At 58.7% G+C, this 23277-nt stretch overlaps 1 protein-coding gene across 16 annotated transcripts in view; it reads left to right on the forward strand.

Annotated features, from left to right (window-relative positions):
• Positions 1-17439, forward strand: part of Ablim2 (actin binding LIM protein family member 2) — an 89791-nt gene extending 72352 nt beyond the window's left edge. For 14 of the 16 annotated variants that reach the window (XM_048784116.1, XM_048784117.1, XM_048784120.1 and 11 more), the window contains 4 exons: positions 3220-3274; positions 4466-4473; positions 4650-4730; positions 15821-17439. In XM_048784116.1, the coding sequence (XP_048640073.1) occupies positions 3220-3274; positions 4466-4473; positions 4650-4730; positions 15821-15934 (258 nt within the window). In that variant the 3' untranslated portion in view covers positions 15935-17439. The remainder of the gene's footprint in view (positions 1-3219; positions 3275-4465; positions 4474-4649; positions 4731-15820) is intronic. The other 2 variants (XR_007340970.1, XM_048784111.1) reach the window with 2 other exon arrangements.
• Positions 17440-23277: the final 5838 nt, after the last annotated feature.

Here is a 23277-nt window from a genome sequence, read left to right on the forward strand (position 1 = left end):
AAGGTCTCCCTAGGTCTTGCTCCAAAAGGACTTTGTGACAAGGCCCCAGTCGTCGTCCAAAGTACCCTGTGTCTCCAAGGTCAGATGGCCCCACAGCCAAGCCTGCCCAGCAGGGAATGCTCACCGCCCACCCACGGAGTAGACAGTGACAGCCACCGCTGCAGGTCTCCCTGTGGGTGAGGCAGGGTGACTCAGATGCACACCACCCAGTCAGGGGTTAGGAGAATGGTCACTGGCCCCCCGTAGGACCTTTTGGTGGCTCCCTGAAAGTGGTTCCATTTTGCTAAATGGTAATAGGAGGAATCCCTTTATTAAAAGACAAAAGCTGTCAAGTTGGATCCAGAAAATAGCATTGTCGTCGTGTGTCACTACAAAATGCACACTTAAGAATTATTTTTAAACAATTAAAAGTGAAAGGGTAAGAAAGAGATGCTAAAATATCTGAAAACAGGGGAAGATGTTGACATCGTATCAGTCTCAGATAAGGAGGTTGAGGTTAAACAAGTTCATGGAGTTGGTGGTGTAAAAAGGAGACACCGACTCCTGATCAGGCCGATCCAAGGAAGCCGTGAGAGCATTCCTCGGCCTAGACGCACCCGGCAGCCTGGCAATCCAGACCCGGAGCAGGTGCCAGGTGGTAGGGATCGGAAGTGGCTCTACTGAAATAAGATGTGGACTTAATAATCAAAAAATAACAATAAAGTAGATAGCAATTAAAGAGCCAAAATAGTAAGTCTAATCTAATTGGTTCACGGGAAGTGTCGTTTTAATCTGGTTTCCGCTTATTTGTCTACTTGGATACAACAAAATCTTAACAAATTGATATAACAAACTACAATCCTGGAAAGAACCCGTGCCTGGGAGTTGGAGGCCCCGAGTCCGGTGCCAGCTCTGTCTTTCAGCAAGTTACTAAAATCTTCTGAGTCATTTCCTAGAATCTAGAAAAGAAAAAGTCCTTGCCTCTAACATTATGATGAGGACAAATAGCATCCGAGTGGTGAGTCTCTTCAGAAGCCCCGTAACACTTCAAAGCAAGTCCCCAGCCCTCTTTCCCTCAGTGTTTGCTGAGTGGGGTGGCACATTCCCACATGAGCTTAGTGAGAAAAGACTGGTAGTCGGGTGGCCACGTGGCATCCTGTTAGCAATCCTGGTGTGAGTTTTGAAAAGTAAGACACCTGGGTTCAAGTTTCTTCCGTTCTGTATACTTGCTTTGTGATCTGGCAAGTTGTTTAACATCTCTGGGCCTCATGGTGGTGGTAATGCTCACCTCCTGGACTTTCAGCAAGATTAGAGACTGGGTCTGTAGAGCAGCCATCATAGTAAGTGCCAAGCCATGAAAGGGACAAATAATGTGCTGTCTTTAAAATCCCCAGCACCTCCAGAGCTGTCCCCTGCACTTAGAAGACCAGGAGTAGGCTCCATTTGCCCTGCCCTGGACCACCCTGGGACCGCTCCTCCACCTGACAATGCCCACCTCCCTCCTGAGGTCCTTTCCTGCAAGCTGGTTCTGGGGCAAGGGAGTGATAGCCTGGGCCTCCCGACAACTGTGATGTGGGGAGACGGACACTAGGTGGCAGCAATTCTCCTTCACATTCGTTGGGCCGGGCGAGCAGAGGTGGGCAGAGGCGGGCAGAGCCAGGTCCACCTTGCTTTATGCCTCTCGGGAGGATCCCTGGCAGGAGAGGCGCACCTAGGGCACTGATCTGAGTGAGATTGCAAAAATGTCTAAGAAAACTTTTTGGACAGGCCTGCGAGAAAGTGGTGGAGAGTTCCCGGATGGGGTGAGGACCCTGGCCCGGGACTGGGGACTAGGACGATGGGGCGAGGGAGGCACCTCCAAGAGATGCCGCATCTTTTAAAGCAATATCTTTAGAAACACAAACCCATGCATGAAGTCCGTGGTGAACAAAATACCAAAAATTTGAGTAAAGGCCAGTTCCGGCCCCACTCATGCGCCCAGCCCGTCCTGGAGGCTGGGTCCTGCTCTGCGGCCGGGGAGTTCCCAGCTTCTCTCTGGGCCTCAGTTTCCCTGTTTCATATGGAGAGTTTTGGACTGGGGTCTTTTTCCGCGCCGGCACTCCCTAGGGCTGTAACCAGCTCCTGCTTATTGCTGAAGGCAATTTTCCCTGTAAGAGTACCCACTGGGCCAAGCCCGTGAGCCCCTGGACAGCAGGACTCCAGAAATATAGTCCCTGGGCCCAGCCTCAGGGGCAGTGGCCAATGGTTTTGACCCTATTTGAGACCCTGGTCCAGGTGCTGGGGACCAGGGCATGAATAAGACACTTCAGGGCTCAGCTGCTGAGGGCAGCAGGTACTCGAGCCATCTGAGTGTCACTGTAACCCAGATGCCGGGCAGAGTGCAGGAGGCGGACAGGAGAGGGCTGGACCAGCCCCTGTGGGGGCCCTGCATTCACAGGTTGTGCCAATGATTTTTCCAGTGGGCAGAAGGGAAAGAGAATTCCAGACACAAATGGCCACGATGCTCTAACATGGCAGAGTCTGCAGCGGCAGGCCACGGGCAAATGACCGAGGTGCCTGAGCAGGCGGCCAGGGGCTCTCAGCTCCATGCCCTCTCAGACTCAGCCCCTCCGTAAAGAGTGCTTATGACAACTCAGGCCCTGTGCCAGGGACTTCTGCACCTGGGCTCCTTCAATCCTCAACGGTCACCGCAGACCTGCTGGAGCCTGGGTTCCAGAGAGGAGACGAGGCCCCTCTTGTCCCGGAGCCTTGGGGCAGGTGGACTTTGACAGGCACACAGGTGCCTGGAGCGCTGTGGCTGGGAGCCAGGGCCTCTAGGGGGAGAGCAGGAGGCGCTGGCCAGTGCTCCCCTGTGGTGGTCTTGTAGGGGTCAGGGGGCATGTGTGGATCCTAGGTCCACCAGAGCACTGGGCACAGGGCGTGTGAGCCTGTGGTGAGGGGTGGCAGAGGCGTCACAGGCGCCTGCACAGGTGAGCTGGGGGAGCACTACTGAGCCACCCATGCCCGCTCCAGAGCAGGCCCCCAGGCCCCTGGGGTCATCTTTAAAGGCAGGTTGGCAGCCTCCCAGGCGAGGATGGGAGCCCCAGACACGGCTTCCCGAGCTGGGCCTCGCGTCTGTCCGTCATCTCAGCCGACCGCTGCCCGGATGCCCCCTCTCGAGGCCTGCGAGGAGGAGCATCTCCAGGCCCCGCGGCCGCCTGCAGCCCATCTCTTGCCGCCCTCTCTCTCTTTCTTTTCCAGAATGCCAATGTGGCCCCTTGTGGAGCAGACCCGGATGCCAGCTGGGGCACGCGAGGTACACGCAGCGGGGACCCTGTGGGTCTCTGACTGGGCCGGGGGTCGCTAACACATTTCCACCATCTCATCCTGAGGCCGCCTCCGGGGCCTGCTGGCAGAAGGCCCCGGGCACCGCAGACAGGGCCCCCAGGGGGAGAGTCAGCTGACCTCCAGGCCATCCTCTGCCCGAGGTGCTCCCATCTCCCGTCGGGGTGCAGGGGCCTGTCCTGGTGTGCTGGGTGCTCTGCCTCACTCGGGGCAGCAGAGCCTCAGGCAAACAGCTTCTAGGGCCCCGGGCGCAACAGAGCACCCTGTCTCCCCGTGTGGCCACTGGCATGCCTGTGACACGCTGGGCTCCAAGCCAGGAGGGTGACTGGGGGCTGGCATTCCTGGAGTGGCCACCTGCTCACATGGCAGGGCTGCACCACAGGCTGCTCTCCCAGCTCCGAGCGGGTCCCGTGCCGGCCAGCTCCCCTCCTCGTCACCCCTGGACTGCTGGAGCCTTGCTGGTTTGCACGAGGGTGACGGCGTCAGGGTGTTGCAGCCTGCTCCTCTGGGTGGTCGTCCACATCCCCAGGCCTCAGAGCTGGCACATCGGGACACCCCTGCATGAGGGGACCTTGAGGACCGGCCCCTCACAGCTGTTGTTGGGCGGGTCAGACTGACCCTGGCTTCTGAGGTCCCGTGTGCATGGAGGCCCTGCTCTCTGGAGGTTTCGATTTTACTAAGACGCTCTTAGTTGGAAGGGAAACCTTTTCACGTCTGTGGTGGAGCTCCATGGTTTAAAACAGAGAAGGAAGACTCAACAGGGAAGGAGCAGGGGAGGGTCAGCCGCAGGGGCGTCCGTCTCCACAGCCCTCCCAGAAGGTAGCCTTGGAGCGCCCACTGCACGCGAGGGTAAACTGAGGCAGGTCTCAGGGTGGCCCACCACCAGGGGAGACGGCGTCGCAGCCGAGAGCCAGTGCCGCCGCCCAGCTTCCAGTCTGTCCTCCAGCCTCCTGGCCATGCCTCCTGCTCTGTCTCGCATGGGAGACCTCAGAGCCCCGTCTACTGCCCCAGATAGACCTGCGCAGGCTGCTCAGGGGACCAGGAGACCGTGCATGGCCGGGCTGACTGCAGGTGGCTCAGGGTCCCCAGGATGGGAAGCTTCCGCTCCTGGCCGCCTTCCGTGCTCCCTAAAAGGCCCTGTGCTCTCGCTCTTGTCTTACAGAGTACAAGGTAAGAGGCCGCCGCCGCCCGCACCTGCCCAGCCGCTGCCCAGGTTAAACCATCTTTCCTTGCTTTTCCTATGAGTGTCTGTGTCCGGAGCTGTCGCAAGTGTGTGCCTGGCTCTGTCCTCTGGTGGGCGCGGCCCAGCGCTCCCGGGCCTCCTGCGAGCCCTGGCTTCCCCGCAGGTCTACCCATATGACGCGCTCATCGTCACCAACCGAATCCGCGTGAAGCTACCCAAAGACGTGGACCGGACGAGACTGGAGGTAAGGAGGGACCGTCTCTGCCACGTGGGTCTCTGACACAGGGTCAAACTCATCAGCCTGGGGGCCACCAGGGGGATGGCGCAGGGCTCAGAGTCAAGGGCCCACGTGGCTTCCAAGTCTCAAGAACCTGGTTACGGGCCCAGCAGGGGGGCCTTTGCTGGGGCGCCACAGGGTGTGGATGGGCAGGGCGGGCTCCCGGAGGCCCGGCTTCTCGGCTTCTCCCTTGACCACATCCGCGCGGCCGGGAGAGGGGAAGCTTGTCCGTGGAGAGCTAGTGTCTGTCTCGTAATTCCAACAGAACATCACTCAGAGTAGAGCCGGACGATATTTGTTGACTGAAAACAAAGTCTGTTGCGGGCCTACTATGCACCAGGGCCCAAAGCACCTGTCTTGCAGTGTGAGGTCAGCTGGTGGGTTTCGTCCCCACCCCCTGGGACTGTGTTGCTGCCTTTGATGGCCTCTTTCCCCGGGGCCAGGAGTCTTGGGGCTCCTGGGAAGAAAGGCCATGGGCTGGCTGTGCCCAGGGTGGGGACAAGTGAGGCACGGTATGCGTGTGGCCAGCCCTCACCCTGCCCAGCGTCCTGCCACAGTGATTCACCTGCTGCCGGGAGAGGGAGCAGGGGGCGAGCCCACAGCCAGAGGCCAGCAGGACCCAGGCCAGGAAGGCTGGCTGGGCGGAGGCCATGAGGGCTGGCCTGGCCAAGACCAGGCAGGTGGACCAAGGGCTGAGTTCTGAGATGGGACAGATGGGGTCTGGCGGGAGCCAGGTGGCTGGGGTTGGCGCCTGGGAGGTCATGCTGGTACTGATCTTGGCCATCAGGATCGGGTCCTGTTCTCCATGTCTAACCTTCAACACCAGAGGAGACACAGAAAGCAAATTTTATCTGAGAAAGAGCCCAAACAGAGACAGCGGACTTCTCAGAGAGGAGGGGCCAGCTGCTGTCTGGGAGGGGTGTCTTCTCTCCCTTCGGGGTCTCTGATTTCCTCTCCCAGCTCCTCTTTCCATCCTGCCTGCCCCGAGGTAGGAACAGAGCAGCCCGGGGGCACTCAGGAGCGGCTCCTTGTGTTGGGAGGCCGAGGGGTTGGCCCTGGGTGCGCGGGGACGTGCCGAGGTGTCAGGACCCATTTCCTTCTCCCTGATGATGAGCCTCATCTCTCCGGCCAACCCAGCATTCGTCACCGCTGCCGACTGCCTGTCCTTCACCCTGTCTCGTGTCCAGGGTGCAGGAGGACGGCCAGTCGGACCCTGAAGGATGGCAGGAGCTTCATGAGCACGGGGGGGTGCAGGGAAGGGCATCCCCTGCAGGGAAGCCGCGAGAAGCTGGGGTCAGCGCTGTGACCCAGCAGTAACCTCAAGCAGTGCGGGCTTTCCTGGGCCTGAGGTCGCCGTCGCTTAGGCCTCGATGTGGATTTTGATGGCCCTTGAGTGAATCTCTGTGCCCACGAGAGGTTGTGCAAAGCCCCTCAGCACAGGGGTAGTGGCAGGAGGAAGGTGGCAGAGACCCTGGTGTGGCTGCAGCACTGGGAGAAGGCTCATCCATTCTGACCTTCTTTGTTGTCACTGATAAGTACCCGACCCAAAGGGACTTAAGCATAAAGGAAATTGACTGGCTGGAGTGACTGAAGGGCCTCTTCAGGCATGGCTTGATCAAGGGCTAAATGTTTCTAACACTCCATTACTTTTTTCCTAATTCTTAACAGTGCTTCCTCTGCGTTGACTCCATGGACAGATAGACCTTCACCTCACTCCCCAGACTCACAGTCTGCAGGGACGAGATCCATCTCTCTCTCTGAAAAGCCCTCACCTGGGCCTTGATGGGTGATATGATCACCCCTAAATCCTCCAGTTTGACCCAGGGTGTGCAATGCCCTGATTGGACAGGCTCAGCCTGTACCCAGGCGGAGCTAAGGAGGCTGCTGAGGCCACCTGAGCTGGATTGACCCAGCTGACCCCTGGGGGGAAGGCCGAGACCTGCCATCTGAGGTGGGGGAAGGCGCGGCAACAAGTAGCTTCCAGTGTCCACCTGCAGGATGGGCACAGCAGCCTCCACTGCCTGGTTCTCACCAAAGCTCAGTCCTTACCCCTGGTGCCAGTCCAATAACGAGGACATGGTTTTGAGCAAAGGAGAAGCCCAGGGGCCTCCTGTCCCAGGAGCTGTGGTTCTGTCCACCAGGGAGACCAGGGCTTTAGAGGTGACTCAAGGCCACCTTCCAGGGCTTGTCTGTTGGAGCCGTGATTCGCTTGTGGATTGGGGAGAAGCCATTTCTGAGACCTCCTGTGCCATCCCAGGTCTGAGTCCTTGGTTCCTGGTGGGGTGCTCAAGGACAGGCGACTGCCGAGGGAGGGACGAGAGTGACCCTGTTTCCCCTGAGGCTGGGGAGGGAGGCTCAGGGACAGGAAGAGAAGAGACGCTCCTTTTAAAAATAAGCCGCAGAGGCAGAGCAGCAAGGACCCCTTCAGAGCGTAAGGTGGCCACAGGTGCCCAGGCAGCACGGCCGGCCCACATCACGGCCACACGCCCACAAGGGCAACAGAGCAGGCTTGGCACTGACGCATCTGCCTGGCGGGACGTCTGAGCGCCCCACAGAGGAGGAGAGGAGTGGGGGTCTCCCGGGAGGGGCTGGCCAGGAAGTGGCGTGAGTCCTGGGGTGCTGGGAGCCACCCAGGGTGGCCCCTGGAGGAGCTCGAGTGTGAGTGTGACCAAGGTGCCATGAGGCCCGGATCCTACAGGGCCTCGAGCTAGGAGCTGAGGCAGCCTCGGGAGGCTGGGTCCTGGGGCCTCTGCCCTGCCTCCGGTATGACCGCCTGGCTGGCAGAGAAGGTGCCCCAGGCTGTCCTTGTCTGCAGACGGCTCCTGGGTGGTGTCTGGCACCTGTGGGGCGTCTGTAAGAGCAGCCGTCTCCAGCACACAGCGGGCAGTGCACTAGAGGGCCTGTTCCCAAGGGCCGGCTCCAGGCTCAGATGAGAGCAGGTGGCTCCAGGTCCCACCTGCCTCAGGGCAGCAGCCTGGCCCTGCCCACCGCCTCCTCCTGGGCCTGGCGCTGGGCTATGCGCTTCTAGTTTCCCCTTCACTTGGGGGGCTGGGCTAGTGTACAAAAAGCTAGTGGTCAACACAGGCAAGTTCTCTGCTGCCCAGGGGGCCAGTTTAATCTTTCAAATATGTGAAAACACACCAAGGGTGGCCTGTCTTTCTCCTGCGGCTCAGCTGAGCCAGGAGCAGTGGGACATGACCGTCCTCACAGGTGGGCAGTGGGCGGAGACCTGGGGCGCCCCTGGGGCTGGGAGCTGGGATGTGAGCCCACGGGGTGGGGGCTGCTCCCAGCAAGAGTGCAAGGCACCCCTGATGCTTTTATTTCAGGGAAAAGAGCTTTATTTTTACAACAAAAGCAATTCATAAGTATCATAAAAGTCCAGAGAAACACAAAGAGCATAAGAATCTGACGGGACTCCCCAACTCAGTCCTGAGACTCGCTGCTGGCGGGGACGGGCTTCGGGACCCTTCTTGGGCTGATTCCTATCTGGGATGAGAGGGTCACAACCTGTGTTCAGTTTGATGTTCCGACTTTCCCTCTTGAACTTGACACTGATGTGTTCCACACTGGCTGACGGAGACCTGCTTTCACTTTTCAAGTGTCCACACCCCTGGGTCCCATGTGGGGGTCCCCAGGCCCAGGCTGTGGAGGGACAGACCGCACTTCCTCTCCGCCCCAGAGGCTGAGCCCGCGGCATGGCAACGCTGGCTGCAAGGCAGGCTGGGAGCTGGAGTCTAGCTTTCTGCCCAGGAAGAGGACATGGCGATGGTGGGCAATGGGTGTCATCGGCCACGGCTCTGCAGGTGGACCCCAGGACTGGGCTGTCGGATGGTCAGTGCCCGTCCTTGATACTCAGTGCTACAGTGCTTGGCTGAGTCTTTCAGTCATGCCTGGATGCGAACCAACTGCTGAGCAGAGCCCTGGGGCTGCCTGGGAGCTGAAACTGTCCCGAGCTTCCCCCTGATAGGCAGCCACTGTCACCTGTGATCCAAAGGAGTGTGTGCAATTATACACCAGCATTAGGACTCTGACGGAGAGAAACATGGGCCTGTGAGAGTGTTTAAAATAAGTAAATGTTAACTGCGTAGAGAACATGTACGTGCACACATGTGCAAATGTGTGTGCGTGTCAGTGTGTTTTGGGTCAGGCAGAGAATTCTAGGAACAGCAAGCTGTGTGTGCAAAGGCCCTGGGGTTGTGTGGAGATGGCGAGAGGGCTGAGGTGGCTGGACCTGAGCTGGGAAGTGAGGAGGGGTCACTCTCAGCATCCTGGTCCATGTCAGTTTGGGTCTTAGCCTGAGAAAATGGCTCTTAAGTTGGGGGACTTCGTGGTTAGGTTTGCAATTAAAAAGCCCCTGTGGCTGCATCATGAAGCTTAGGCTGTGCGGCTGCAGGGAGATTGTTGTTATGGGACATGGTGTCGTGGTGTCTTAGGTGGTGGCACTGGGGGAATGGTGGCAGACTCGGGTGGTGTTGGGAAGTCAAGGCGCAGGAGTCAGAGACAGAGAGCACCTCAGGCGAGGGAAGGACATTTTGGGTAGACTCCAGGCTGTGCCAATGGCATCCCTGTGTGGTGGCCGTCACTCAGCAGGGTAGAGTGCACCTGGAAAGATAATGATTGACACCCTGGCTGACAAGGCCAGGGGCATTTCGGGTGCTCAGCCTGGCAGCAGTGAAAAGCACCATGTAGGCGCCTCATCCCGCACAGTAGGTCTCAGTTATCATCAGCGACTCATGAACCAGGCAGGATGTCCTCTTTGACCATGGAAGGGGGTCAGATGGATCACGTGGTACCAATGAGCAGAGCAAGGACCAGCAGGTGGGTGCCCAGGGAAGCTAGTGGCCTTCCTGGGAAGTGGCAGCCTCTGTCCCAGAGATCTGAGTCTCAGTCCCTGGCCACCTTACAAGGCCCTCCTACCCTGGAGGACCTCAGGCCCTTCCTGTGTTAAGTCCTCCTCTGGGGGTCTCTGGGCCATGAGCTCTCAGTCCAACAGGCTGGAGCCTTTATGACCCGAGCAAAGTCAGTGTCCTCCAATCTGAGGCCCTCTTGTACCCTGACTGATCAAAAGACATCACTGTTCTTCTGCTGAGCAGCTCCTGCCATCCGGGTGGCATCCTGATGGGTGGGCGAGCTCTTAGACTCAGGGTGACCTGCTGCGAGTCCAGCCTCCAAATGTCTGGCCACATGACTTTGGGCAAGTTGCTTAAGCGCTCTGAGCCTGGCCCTTGCCTGTCGGTCAAGTGACGACCATGGTCTGGCCCTCACCTGTCAAGTGACGGCCATGGTGCCTGCCCTGCTGGGACGTCAGGAGTTCATTTAGTTGCTTGGAATTCACTGAGCACCTGCCACGACAGGTACCGGGCAGGTATCCTATGCACACAGTTGATGTCACCAACCCTGTGGGCGCTGGGCGCTGGGATTGCATGAGCCGAGGTGAGTCGGCTGCCAGGGGACAGAGGGCCCCTCGCCCCACACTGTCAGAGGTGGGGCTGGGCAGTCACAGGATCTGGTACCACCTGACCACCAGGTGTTCTCCAGGCGAGACATGCCTTAACGGGGGTTTCCACAACTTGGCAAGGTGGCCAGCTGGGTGTTCCTGGCCCCACGGCTCAGGAGAGGCAGAGCTGGGCTTCAACCTAAGGTGTCACCTGGAGCCACTGGGCTGCCCTGTGGCTTGGCCCTCTAGAGCACTCACTCCACATATGAGCTAGAGCCAGGCCACTAGCAAGTAGATACACACACACATGTGCTTGTGCAAAGAACACACTCACGCAGACCCACAGATGCATGACACATGCAGGTGTGTGTGTGCATCCATGTAGATACGTATATGTGTCGACACACAGACACCAGCGGTGTGTGCACCTGGATGGAGAGAGCACACACAGAGGCACATGCAGACACGATGCTCGATAAATGCTTACATACAGACGTAAACACAGACCGAATTCTGTGTCTCAATTTCTAGACACAGACTGGGAACTTATTTGAAGGACTTGGCGCACAGCCGGGGCTGGGAGTTCTGAGAAAGAGGCGCCCCGTGGTTTCCGGGCTGTCCTCTGCCAGGCCCAGGGGCTAAACTCATACCTGGTTTGCTCAGTGGTACTGGGAAGCCAGCCCCGGGGTTCGAGCCCCTCCTCTGTCTAACCCACCGTTGGTCTGAGGAGGAGGTGCCCCCCTGGACGGGTAGTGGCCGTCAGGGGTTTGAAGCCACCAGATGCTCCCTGGCCCAGCAGAGATGCAGGAGGGAAGCACGTGTGGTTCTGGAGGCTGGAGAAAGCACTGGAAACAGAGGCCAGGGCCAGCAGAGGCCAGGGCCAGCAGGCCTCGCAGCTGCGAGCGGGGCAGGAGGCAGAGGGGGAGCTGGGAGACAGACTTACAGATGCCCAGCACCAACAGACATTGCCCCTGGGCAGGGGTTCAGGGGGCACAGTGGACAGCCAGGTCCGTGCTGCCCTCCTGGAGCTGAGAGGCAGCCAGGTCAGCAGCACCTGGGGCCAGGGTTGGCTTGGCCCTGGGGCCTCTGGGGCTAGTGTAGGCCCGAGGGCCCAAGTTTGAGTCGGGACCTATAGGACCGGAGGAGCCACCGGCAAAGCGGGAAAGAGCCATGCAGGTCGCAGCCTGCCCCTGAGGCTGCGGACACCCCTGTGGAGCAGAGGAGTGATGGGGGGCAGGCAGGGCCACAATGAGGCTCGCTATGGGACCACCTGGGAGCCACATCACGGTGGCTCTGAGCCTCTGTCTCCTCCCACCCAACAGGCTGTGAGCGAGGTCAAGGTGGGCTGAGAGTGGCCATGCCTTTAGGAAGCGGCAGGCTCAGCAGACTGGCTGTGCAGGGCCGGGCCTCATGCAGGCCGAGGTGGTGGGACCCCGTGACACCAGGGAGCCAGTTCTCAGGAAAAAAGCCACCCCTCACGGGTCTGGTTCCTGAAAGCCCCCTAGCAGCACCGGTGCAGGGGCGACTGTGACTAGGGGCTGGAGAGGAACGAGGTGTCAGGAGGCCTCTCCGGGGGATTCTGAACTTGGTGGGGTGTAGGGTGGTGGCAGTACCCTGGAGGGGACCTGGGGTTGGGCAGGGGCTGGTGGGTAGCTCCGGGCTGGGGTAGACGACACGTGGCCCCCGAGGCCGCAAACACAAGTCATCCCCAGAACACTCACTGGGGGCAGGAGGGAGGGCGGAGCAAAGACTGGGCATTCGAGCCACTTTGCCTGGCCCCAGGCCTGCCTTGCTGCCTCCCAGGTACGTGATCTTAGGCAAGTCACACCACATGGCTGAGCCTGGAATGAGGAAAAGACTCGCAGGACAGATGTGGGTACAGACTCTCACTCCAGCCTGGCCCGCAGCCCTGGGTCAGTGCAGAATTGGGGGTTTGAATCTGCCGGCTGGCTGCAGGTGGCAGGACTGCCCCTGCCTGTGGTTCAGCTTGCTGCCTCTGCAGACAGCCTGGGGGAGAGGGCTGGCAGAGAGTCTCACAGCGGCGCCCCTCCCTTCGCTCACTGGCCACTGCTCTGTGGTGGGGACCGGTGGTGGCTACTCTCCTTCGTGTGACAGGAGACTGGTGCCGTGGCTCCGAGGTGGAGTCGGAGTCATTTCTAGGAGCTCTGCAGCGCCGGGGCTGCTGGGGGGAGTGCTGGCTGGGTTGGTGGGGCTGGGGTGGGTGGGCTGCTCCGGCTGGCTTCTGTGTGCCCAGCACCTGGCGCCCCTCAGGGGGACAACGAAGAGCTAACCACCAGCAGAGAGCAAAGCAATGGCCTTAGGTGGGAACGGATCAGGACAGGCACTGCCCCCAGCCTGCAGGGAGGAAGCCCAAGGTCAAGGCCGCAGGAGGTTCAGGTCATGCCCAGCCTCTTGCTGCTCCTGGCAGTGGCAGTCCAACTGTGGCCAGCAGGGGCGGTGGGCAGAGGCAAGTCAGCCCCTCCCAGCTCTGTTAGGAGGCTCCCGCCCTGTCTTGAGCGCAGAGCCCTGTGACTTAGCCCTCCTGCAAGGCCCCACCTCTTCCTGCCATCACCTTGGCTGTTGGGCTCCAACACATGTGTCTTGGAGGCCTGTGGCCGGGCATTTCTTCTCCAGCCATTAGATCCCTGCCTGTGTAACACAGAGAGGCTTGAGGGGTCTGGGAGGACGGCGGAGATGCCACCTGGGTCTTGTTTAATCCCATTTTGCAGGTGGCATAACTGAGGTCAGGTCACCAGCACAGTTAGGCCCCTGCCAGTTTCAATGAGCAGGAGCCAGGGCCAGCATCCTGGGAGGCCCTCCCTGGACATACAGGTGAGCTGGCCCAGGCCACCAAGCCACCACTACCAGGATGATGCTAGCCACTCGGAGCCCAGAGCCAGAATGGGAGCCCTCAGCCCCTTCCTGAGCCCTGCAGGTCACACACAAGTGGCCCAGCCCAGCCCACATGCTGGGGACACCTCCAATCTCTCTTGTTGCTGTTATCTGACAAACTGGGCTGCTCCTGGGGCCTCTGGTGACTCCAGCATCTGGGTCACAGTGTTTCTCCCTTAGAGGACACCTGTCACTTCAGAATGGTAGATGCGCCCTCCATCCCCTTGGCCAATACCCACCTCAACCACCCATACATGGCCGCCCCGGTCGTGCGGTCCCTCCCTCCTTCCCCATGACGAGTCCTGCCCTGCAGCCTGCTGAGGTATGAAGCACATGGCGTCACCTCACACCTGCCCTGCCCTCCTGCCCCAACCTAGCCTGTGCTCAGCCACTGTCCCTTCTCTCCTGCTCCAGCACTGTCCCCAGCAAAAGCCCAGCCCTGACGAAGCCCAGGGGCCCAATAGGCACTTCGTCTTTTCCCTTGAAAAAGAAAATGGCAGGCAGCCTGGTCCCGGGCTCCTCTGGGCTGAGGAGGGAGCCTCACCAGCCCCAGGAAGGAGGGCCTCAGCCTGGGTCCATCGCTGCCTGATAAACTGCCCTGCCCCAAGGGATGTGTGGAGCGGCTCCCCAGCGTCCAGAGCAAGGTTTGTGCATCACAGGCCCGCGATGCTGGTTGGTGACTGCAGATGAGTTTCCTTCTATGGTTTCTTCCACTTCATCTTGATGGGGCACCGGGAAGGGCTTGAATGACACATTTATCGTCATTGTGTCTTTAAAGATGGAGTCTGAGGTGACAGTGGGCGAGGGGCAGGTTTCTCAGCACAGAGAGCCCAGTCTCAACCCCATGCGAATGCTCAATGTCTGGCAAGCTCCAGGACCCTTCCTGTTCAAACTTGATGGGTGCAGGGGCTGAGGGCCTCTTCCTGGGGGGGCTTGTCGAACCATACAAGAGAGACTCCAGGCCAGGTTCAATTAGCAGTGATTTTGTGACCCAGGATTCTTGGGGGTCCTGGCTTACCTCCTCCAGATCACCCTCCAGTGGACTTCCACACCAGTGCTACAGAGAGGAGTGACGTTGTGGGATTCACAATGGCCAGAGTCCATGTCCACGTTTTCCGGAGGTTGCCATGCCCTGACCTCAGTTTTCTCTCCTGATCATGACAGCAACCTGTAGTATTAGTGACTTTGTTTTAAGGTTGAGGAAACTGAACCCCCGTTTTTTGGCGAGAATTTTTAAAAATTGTGGCAAAACTCACCACTTTATCCACCCTGAAGCGTCCCATCCCATGGCCCTTCCTACGCCCACAGCGGTGCATGACCGTCACCACTGTCTAGCTCCAAGACATTTTCATCACCCCAAAGGAAACTTCCCGTTCCTCTCCCAGCCACCCCTGGCAACCGCAGGCCTGCGCTGGACGTCTCATAGACACGCGGTCATGCAGCAAGCAGTCTTGGGTGTCTGGCTCCTTCCTTGGCCTATGTCTTCAAGGCGTCCTTGCTGACCCTGGTGAGGACTCCTTGCTTCCAAAGGCTGAGCTGCCAACTCGTGCAGTGGGGCCTCCGACTCGTGGATCTGTGAGTGGACACTGGGCTTTTCCCACCTTTCGGCTGCTTCGAACGATGCCGAGGCCGTAGGTGCACAAACGCCCGAGTCCCTGGTCCTCTTCTCTGGGTCTCAGCTAGGAGCGGACGGCTGAGCTCGCGGTCTTCTGCTCACTTGGAGCGACTTCTCCACCGCTTCCCACACAGATGACGGGCCACGCTTGCAGATAGGTGGCAGAGCCTGACCTTCTCTGGCCACACCGCATCCCAGCCTCCTGATTGGCCCTTTTGCTCGGCCCCTCCCCAGCGGAGCTGTGCCCCACCCTCTGGGAAGGCTCCTCAGGAAGGGGATGCCGCCCACCTGAACAGGTCTGCAGGAGGGAGAAGGTGCTCCCTGAGCCTGGAGGAAGGCTGAGGAGAGAGTCCTAGCAGGCGTATGCATGGCAGCAACAAAGTGCTGGTGGCTGGCATAGTGGCCCCTGTAGTTAACGTGGCAGGGCCTGGGTTGTGGTTCACGGCTTGGCTCCTTGCTGAGTGCTGACCTGAAGGGACTCACTCGTCCCTGTGGTGACCCCGCCACACAGATGCACAGGCTGAGGCTCCCGGAGGCCAGCTTCATCACATGGCACCACAGAGGCTCTGGAGGCAGGCGCCTGACCGCCAGGTCATGCAAGAGTCCCCACGGTGGCCCCACTCAGGAACTGGGCTCCAGGACACAGAATAGCTAGCTCACACCAGGGCCGGGAAGGGTGGGATTTGCACTTGGGCCTGGCCGGCTTCTTCACTCCCTGGTCACACTCGGCATCCCAGCCGGGAAACGGGAGATGGAAAACCTCCCACTTCCTGCTCACAGACACCTGCTGTGAGTTCAATGAGGGGACTGCAGCCTTCTAAGGACAGCTACAGGAAGCTCAGACACGGAGGGCAGGTACAGCCCTGTCCCCAAGGTACACAGGGAAGGCACATTGGTAGGAGACAGGGTGGAGGATGCTGGCCCCAGCTCTGGGCTGGACCCTCTGTCACCCCAAGCCTCTTTCCTTTGGCTGGGCTCCCTCCCTGTAAAGAGGGAATGTGGACCCCCAGGCCCACCGAGAGGCTGCGCCAGCCTGCCTCTGGCCCGAGAGCCAGGAGAGCTGGCCCAGCTGAGAAGCCACTAATTGTCCCTTCTGTTTCTCATTGTTTGAAGAGACACTTGTCACCTGAGGAGTTCCAGGAGGTGTTTGGGATGAGCATCGAGGAGTTTGACCGCCTGGCGCTGTGGAAGAGGAATGACCTCAAGAAGAAGGCCCTGCTGTTCTGACGGCCCCAGCCCTCCCCACGGACCGCGCCAGGGCAGCGCCGAGGAGCCCCCGCCAGAGCCACACACCCTTTACCCCACACCTTGCCGTGGCTTCTCTGTGTCAGTGGGACGGGTGGGGGCCCTGGGGGAAGCTGAGCTGGGCAGGAGGAGGGCCCCAGCGGGCACAGCCCCTGGCGTGCGGAGAAGCGCCTGCTCTAGTTTAGGGCCACGACCCCTGGCTTGACTCTGCCCTTCCCAGGGGCCGCTCGGCTTCCGGGCCGATCACCCAGACAGGGGTGGCCCACCTTTGGGCATCCCCAGAGTGCCTGGCCCTGGGGTGCAGAGGTGGCCAGGACGCGGGCTGTGAGAGGCTCTTCAGTGACAGGCGCTGTCAGAGCCAGGTGGCCCCGCCTGGCAGGCCGCAGACTCACAGGCCAGGGCAGGAGAGCAGAAGGAGAGCCAGGGGCAGAGCCCAGCGCTGGGTGTGCGAGCTTTACACCTGTCCCTGACGGCTCTCTTCAGGAAGGAGCGTCCACGGACAGGGTGCCACCGAGCGCTCCAGGCACGGCTCCCTCCAGCCACCCCCTGAGGCCTAAATGAGACCTTTCAAGTAACACAGAAGTCTTTATTTTTAAAAAAAGTATAGCTTACTTACACACAGGATGACACCCGCGCAGAGTGTAGTTCTAGTCCCGGTAAAGGGGAGCATCTCTGCCTTACGCCCCACCGTGCGGGCCCCTGTGGCCCCGGCTCGTGGCGTCCCCGAGAGACAGGACCCTCAAGAGTTTCCTCTTGTCTTTCCCTGTGTGTGTCACGTAGTCGCCCTGAAGCCTGACCCTCTGAGTGACGCTGTGTGTAAGTACGTGTGACTCGTGGCTGCCAAGGCTCCTGGCCCTCATTTTTCCAAGTCTCCCCCAGTGGCTCTGGAATAAAGGTCTCCCTATAGCCAGCCTGGTCCCCTGTGGCCTCCGGGGCACCATCCAGGTGGTGGCCAGCGGTGCCTCGCCTTATCCACTGTAAGACAAGCCACACTCGTGGGGACCCTGTATCCGTGCACCTCCCCCACACAGGCACCAAACACGTTTGGAGGAGAAGGTGGAGCCCTTGTCGCCTCCAGTCTGTGAGGCCAGCAGAGCGTGGGGTGGAGGGAGCAGGAGGCTGGCTGACGGCCCCCCAGGTGACATGCACTATGTCTGCATTTATAGGTGGGCAGGGCACTGAGGAGGTGCATAGGAGGGTGGGTGGAAACCGGGGTCAGTTTCTGGTCCTGTGTGTCCTGCCCAGCCCTGCCCCTGAGTCGTCCCTACTCAGCTTCCTCACAGTCCTGGACACACCAAGTTCCACTTGGCCCTCAGCTTCTCACCAGCCCAGCTGTTCCACAGAGGGGACTTCTAGCTCCTAATGCTTCCTGCCATTTAGCCACCCGAGCCTGCGCAACTGGAAACCCCATCTCCCCCCCCGCCCGGTGTCAAGTCTGACCCCAGGAAGCCTGGGGTAATAAAAGATGCCCTACTGTAACTTGTCAACCTGCAGAGCCACTTGTGTGATTGCATGATTTCTGAAGGTGCAAGGCCTCTTGCAAACTGCGCCAAGGCAGTGGCTGTGGGCTTGTGCAAGGAGCAGGGCCAGGCCCCAGGAGGGACCCCCCACCCAGAGGAAGCACCTGGTCTGGCCTCGGCTTGCTCAGGAGCATTCCTCAGCCCCTCCCCAGGCTAGTTCCAGGTACCAGTGGTAGCAATGGGTAGGGCCTGGCTCCTGCCTGCCCCAGGGCAGGTTGAAGAGACTAACCAGGAGACTGCTTGGCCTCCATGAGAAAGTCATGGTGTGCCCATGTGTCCCTTGTCCAACTCACAGGCCACCAGTGCTCCACAGTGACCACAGGATGGGCTCTGGGTCCTGTGCCCACCTGGAAGTGTCTTGAGGCACCATGCTTCCAGATCAGAGCTGTTCAGCTGTGCTTTGCACGATACTGGGAATGTTCTAGATCCATGTTCTCACCAACAGAGCAACCACTATTTGAATAGTGACTGGGGGATTTAACACAAGGTTTAAATCTTAATTCATTGAAAGCTGAATAGCCACTTCTGGCCAGTGGCTGGGTAGCTCCAGAAGGTGAAAAAGTATGGCTGCCCCCACCTGAGATGGAGCCCCAGGAGGCCGGGGGATCTGCCCCTCGGGTGCAGCAACCTGTATTCCTGCCTGCTGCACACCCCTCTGTGCCCGACCTGGGCGTGGGGAGGTGCACTGTGAGGCTCCAACCTCAGAGCTCTCAGTGGACACCAGCTGGGTGTCCATGAACTTAATTAAATTCTAACATTACCCACCCGAAGACAGTACCCCCTCCCAGATGCCAACCACAAGCCCCAGATGGATTCACCTGGTCTTCTGACAGGCCCTTTATAAATCAGGATTCCCACCACCCCCTTCTTGGGTTCAGCTGATTTTCTAGAGTGGCCCACAAAGCTCATGATACACTTATGTTACCAACTTATCATAAAGGACATCACCAGGGGTGCAGATGAAGATTGGCACAGGTCAAGGCAGAGGAGGAGGGCACAGAGCGCTCCCTGGGGCTGCCCTCCAGGCACTGTCCCCTCCAGCCATCCAGGACCACATGAACACTATTCTTTTGGGTTTTATGGAGCCTTCATTATGTAAGTAGGAGTGATTACAGTATGGCCATGGGCGATCAGCTCCAACTGGAGCCCCTCTCCCCTCTACAGAGGCCGGGGGCAAGGGTGAAAATCCCAGCCCTCTCATCCTGTCTGTCTTTCCTGTGACCAGCCCCATCTAGGAAATGGTTAGTGGCTGCCAGCCAAAGGACAATTCATTAGCATGCAAACAGCACTTTGAGGATTCCAAGGGTTTTAGGAGTTGTATGCCGGGAACCAGACAAGGCCTAATATCCATGTCACAGTATCATGCCCTTCCACCCCCAGGGCTAAGTGCGGCTCAGTCTCCCATGCCATCTCAGAGTCTGCCCACAGTACCATCCTGAATCAGCACCACCTGGGTCTGGTGTCAGGGGCCCCGGGACAGATGGGACAAGGAGAGATCAGAGGCAGCAGAGTCTCCTTCCTGGATGTGCCTCCAGGGCAGCCATGCCCTGCAGGCCACCGAACTCAGATCAGAGCTGAGGCAGGGAGAGCAGGGTGGTCCCCCAGCTGGCCTTAGTGTTTGGCTCACAAGTGACACGTGGTGCCTCTCGTCAGAGTCATTGGCCAGAACTGCAGAGGGGTCCAGGAAGCAAGTACGCATGTGTCTGAGAACGGGAGGCCACTGGACCACAGGCTGGAGAGGCTGGTTCCATGGCACGGACGCACAGGGCCCACCCCTCTGACTAATCTTCAGGGCTTGAGGGGCTCTTCTTGTGAATTTGAGGACTTTGGAGTCCTCAGCTGCCCTGGCTACTGCCTTCTGCAGGGGACCACCCACGTGGTCCTCTAGGCAGGTCTCCCCCCGCCACAGGAAGATCCATCAGACCCTCCAAGTCCCAGCCACACACAGCGCCCTCCTGGAGGGTTTTCAGCCAGAGGCACCGAGTTCTGCACCATGACCTGCTGTGCCCAGCTCAGGAGATGATCTGGGAGGCTGTCTCCCTCCAGACCCCTGAGGAGGGGTCCTGCCTCCCCCAGGAGGTCATGGGCAAGGCTGGATTCCTGGGCTCCAGCTGTGGGACACTCAACACTGTGCCAGTGAGGGTGGCAGTTGGCTGTAATCTAGATGGTAGAGGGCAGTGCTGTCTGTCAGAGAGGCCTGCCCATGGGGTACCGAGGCTTCTGTCACCCTTGGCTCTTGAGACCTCTAGATGAACCTGGCTGCTGAGGACATGGAGCCTCTCCACTGCTCACAGTCATGTCTTGCTGTCGGTCTCACGGCCTTGAACCCAGCGCAAGCCTACCTCCCGGCCTCCCAGGCAGCTGCCCTTTACTTTTTGGGCCTCTCTGTGTCCACGTTTTGATCTCTAAGGAGCTGCCAGGAGCCAGGTCTGCTGTGGTCTGTGGCTGTGGTCTGTCCTCTGCCCCTCTGCTCCCTCCCGTTTCTGGGGTCCCAGGTTGTTGCTACAGAGTGAGCCCATGAATCACACAGTTTATGCACATTATATCATTAAAACTGGGCCACTCCAGAAGCTAGCCCCCTCCTCTCCAATCCCCCCTCCCTTGTTTTGGTGAGCGGCCTCCCCATTCCCTTTGGGCAGGGCATGGGCTCTGCAGAGACCTAACTGTATGCTGTTGCTGAGCCACAGAGATGACAGGGCATACCAGAGCTTGAAAGCACCTCTGGCAGATGGAAGAGGGAGGAGGTCGTACTTCCTGGGGCACCACCAGAGGTGCCAGGCCCATGGCTGGACCATATTTCAGGAACAGTAGAGGCTTCCTGCTCTCTGCCTGAGCCGGAGGTCCAGAGAGCACTCAGGGGCTCACCACTGCTCCCGCCTTCCTGCCACCCCCCAAGTGTCTCTACCACATGCCATGTCACTCCATGGTCACAGTCATCTCTCTGTAGTGCAGACTGACTGAGCTCCTGGGGGAACTATCTGTTTCCTGCTCAAATCCGGGCTCCTTGCAGTCACCGCTTGCCTTGCCTCCCTCTGCAGCCTCTTCTTACCCCCCTCCTCCGGCCCCCTTTGCTTCTTGAGCAGCTTCTTGTCCCCAACACTGTGGCTTTGCAAAGCCTCCTCCTGCTGCCTGGAAGGACCAGCTCCTGCTCATCCCTCAATGCCCCGCTGAGTTGCCCTCTTCCTACAAAGACTCTCATGAGCTAACTTCCCTCTCCCACTGTTACATCCAAATATCTCAGAACAGACATAAAGGAGACCTGTCCCTGACCTCCAGGACCGACCGCAAGCCCACAGAGATGGCAAAGCAATAGTCACTGGCAACTCAGGGCCACTCTGCTGGCCTGGAGGGAGGGAGCACAGTGAGAAGCTAGCAGGAGTGAGGCGGGGCGTCTGGGAGGCCTCCAAGGTAACACCAAGTTCCCCTGGAGTGAGTCCAGGGGGGTGAGTGGGGTCAGCCAGCAAGGGGAGGGCCTTCCAGGCAGGGAGGCAGCAGGCCAGCCCAGGCCTGAGGACAGGAAGCTGCATGGCGCATCCAGGAGCCAGGCCAAGATGCCGGTGTGAGTCAACCCCTTCCTGGTGCTCCACCAAGGCCTGCTGTGCCTCTGGGAGGACTCCTCCCACACATTCAGGATCAGCTCTGCGCTCTGCCCAGCGCTGCCGCTGCGGCTCCTTCCCTGCCGACCCCAGCCCCACGCCTGCCGGTGCTTCCCCACGTCAGCTCTCAGCCACCCACACTCAGACTACCTTTCCTGGCTGGATGCCTACAGCTCTTGTCCTTCCAGGCCTGGGTGGCAGCTCTGTGCACTCTTCCTGCTCAGCGTCCATGGGGGCTTGGGCAGCGTTGGGGGTCCACGGCCTCTGCCCATTTCACAGACTAGTTCTCCTGCAGGGACTGTGATAGCTGCTAAGCTGGCTCGCTGGCTGGGTTCAATGGGCTGCTGGTGGGCAACCAGGTCACCACACAAACCTCAGGGACCACCTGTCCTCCCACCTGGACGTGGGGCACACCCTGCAGCAGGTCCATGGAGAGCTAGAGATGAAGGGCCCAGGCCGGGCCCAGGCCTGCCCACAGCCAGCCGCTCCGTGGGAGGAGATTCTTGGAGCCAGAATTGAGAACTCCACGACTGTCCTGCAGATGACAGCACCCTGCCCACAGCAGATGACTTGCCGAGCTTTGAATATGGATAGTGCCCCCCAAAGTCCATCCGTAAGTGCTCCCCAAGGTAGCACTACTGGGACATGCTGTGGACCTTTCAGAGGTGGGGCTCCATGGGAGGTCCTTAGGTTGTGGGGGGTGCGCCCTCAAAGGGGACTGTGGGACCTCAGTCTATCCTCTATTTCCTGGCTGGGGATATGAGCATTTTGTTACCTCTCCACCAGGAGAGACCACACTCACGAGAGGCCCACACCAATGGGGCCATTAAATTTTGGATTGACACCTCCGAATCTGTAAGCTAAATAAATCTTCATAATTCCACTGTCCAAGGATTTCACTGTAGTAATGTGAAGCTAACTCATGCAACTCCCAGACCAAGTGAGACTTGGAGCAAGACCTGCATCTGAGTATGTAGGCCAACGTCAATGCTGGCAAAAGGTACAGGGCAGGCTGACCTGGGCCGGGACTGACCTAGGGATACAGTTCAAACACTTGAAGCTGGACTACCCGAAAAAGAACCACAAGGAGGAAATGAAATCAGTTCCCTGGGGCCCAGGTGGGTGGCCAAGTCAGCATGGCTGTGAATTCTGCCCAGACATCAACCTCATGGAGGTCCTGAGTGACATGGGAAGAAAACATGAAGTCATGGTGGAGAAGGCTGGAAGGGTGCCAAAGCCGGGTCACCAGTCAGACCCAGGAGAGGAATCTGGAAGCAGCCGGCCACATGAAGCCGCTCCAGATGACTGGGTCTGAGTCACCGACTTGCATGTACCCGCCGGGGACTCGGGATCAAGCGCGATCCCTCAGCATGGAAGCCACCTGGAAATCATGCTGGACGAACCAAGGCCCACTGTTGCAGATTCCTCAGAGTTGATGATCTGAATTTTTCGTGTTAGAATACATTTTCACACAAGCTAATCTATTAATGGATTGTCTGATATTAAAGCATCTTTGCATTACAGAGGAAAACTACTGTTCAGGATTTCTTCTTCTTTATTATTATTATTATAATAGAATATACTCATAGGTATTAGAGAATAATGAGGTATCTTATTATTCTGCTTTTTTGATGTGCTGTTGAGTTCTTGGCTGATGTTTTATTTCAGAATTCTACTTCAATACTTATAGGTGAGATTGGTCTGAAGTCAACTGTTTCTCACTGAGGCCTCTAGAAAGTGTGGATGTTTATGTCATCCACAGACTTGGAGAAAACCTTTAAACCCTTTTTAAAAAAGCAAAAACCAACCAACCATAGGAAGTGGAATTATATAAATGAATTCAACATATACATATGGCCTAAATTAGAAAAGGCTCTTTTCCTCCACGGTGTCTGATGGCACTTACCATGAGGCCACTCTCGGACAAAGGCATGTGCTGATGGACTTGGTCAGAAGGCTCAGGGGTTTCACTCTGGGCAGCCAGCCCATCTGAACTCCAAGCTGACCTGGAGTCATGGACCACTGTGAGAAAGAGACGCCTGTGCACGGCTCCGCCTGTGGAGCGGGGCGGGAGCCGCAGGCCCTGGTCTCTGCCCTCTCACCTGCAGACTCTCCCTGGCACGCGGCCTTTCCTTTCCTCCCCTGCGTTTGGGCTTGTCCTCTCCCTTTGGCCAGCATGCTGGGGTCTTTCTTCTGACATTATTTCTGG

This window comes from Marmota marmota, unplaced genomic scaffold, assembly GCF_001458135.2.
Source record: "Marmota marmota marmota unplaced genomic scaffold, marMar, whole genome shotgun sequence".
Classification (NCBI taxonomy): domain Eukaryota; kingdom Metazoa; phylum Chordata; class Mammalia; order Rodentia; family Sciuridae; genus Marmota; species Marmota marmota.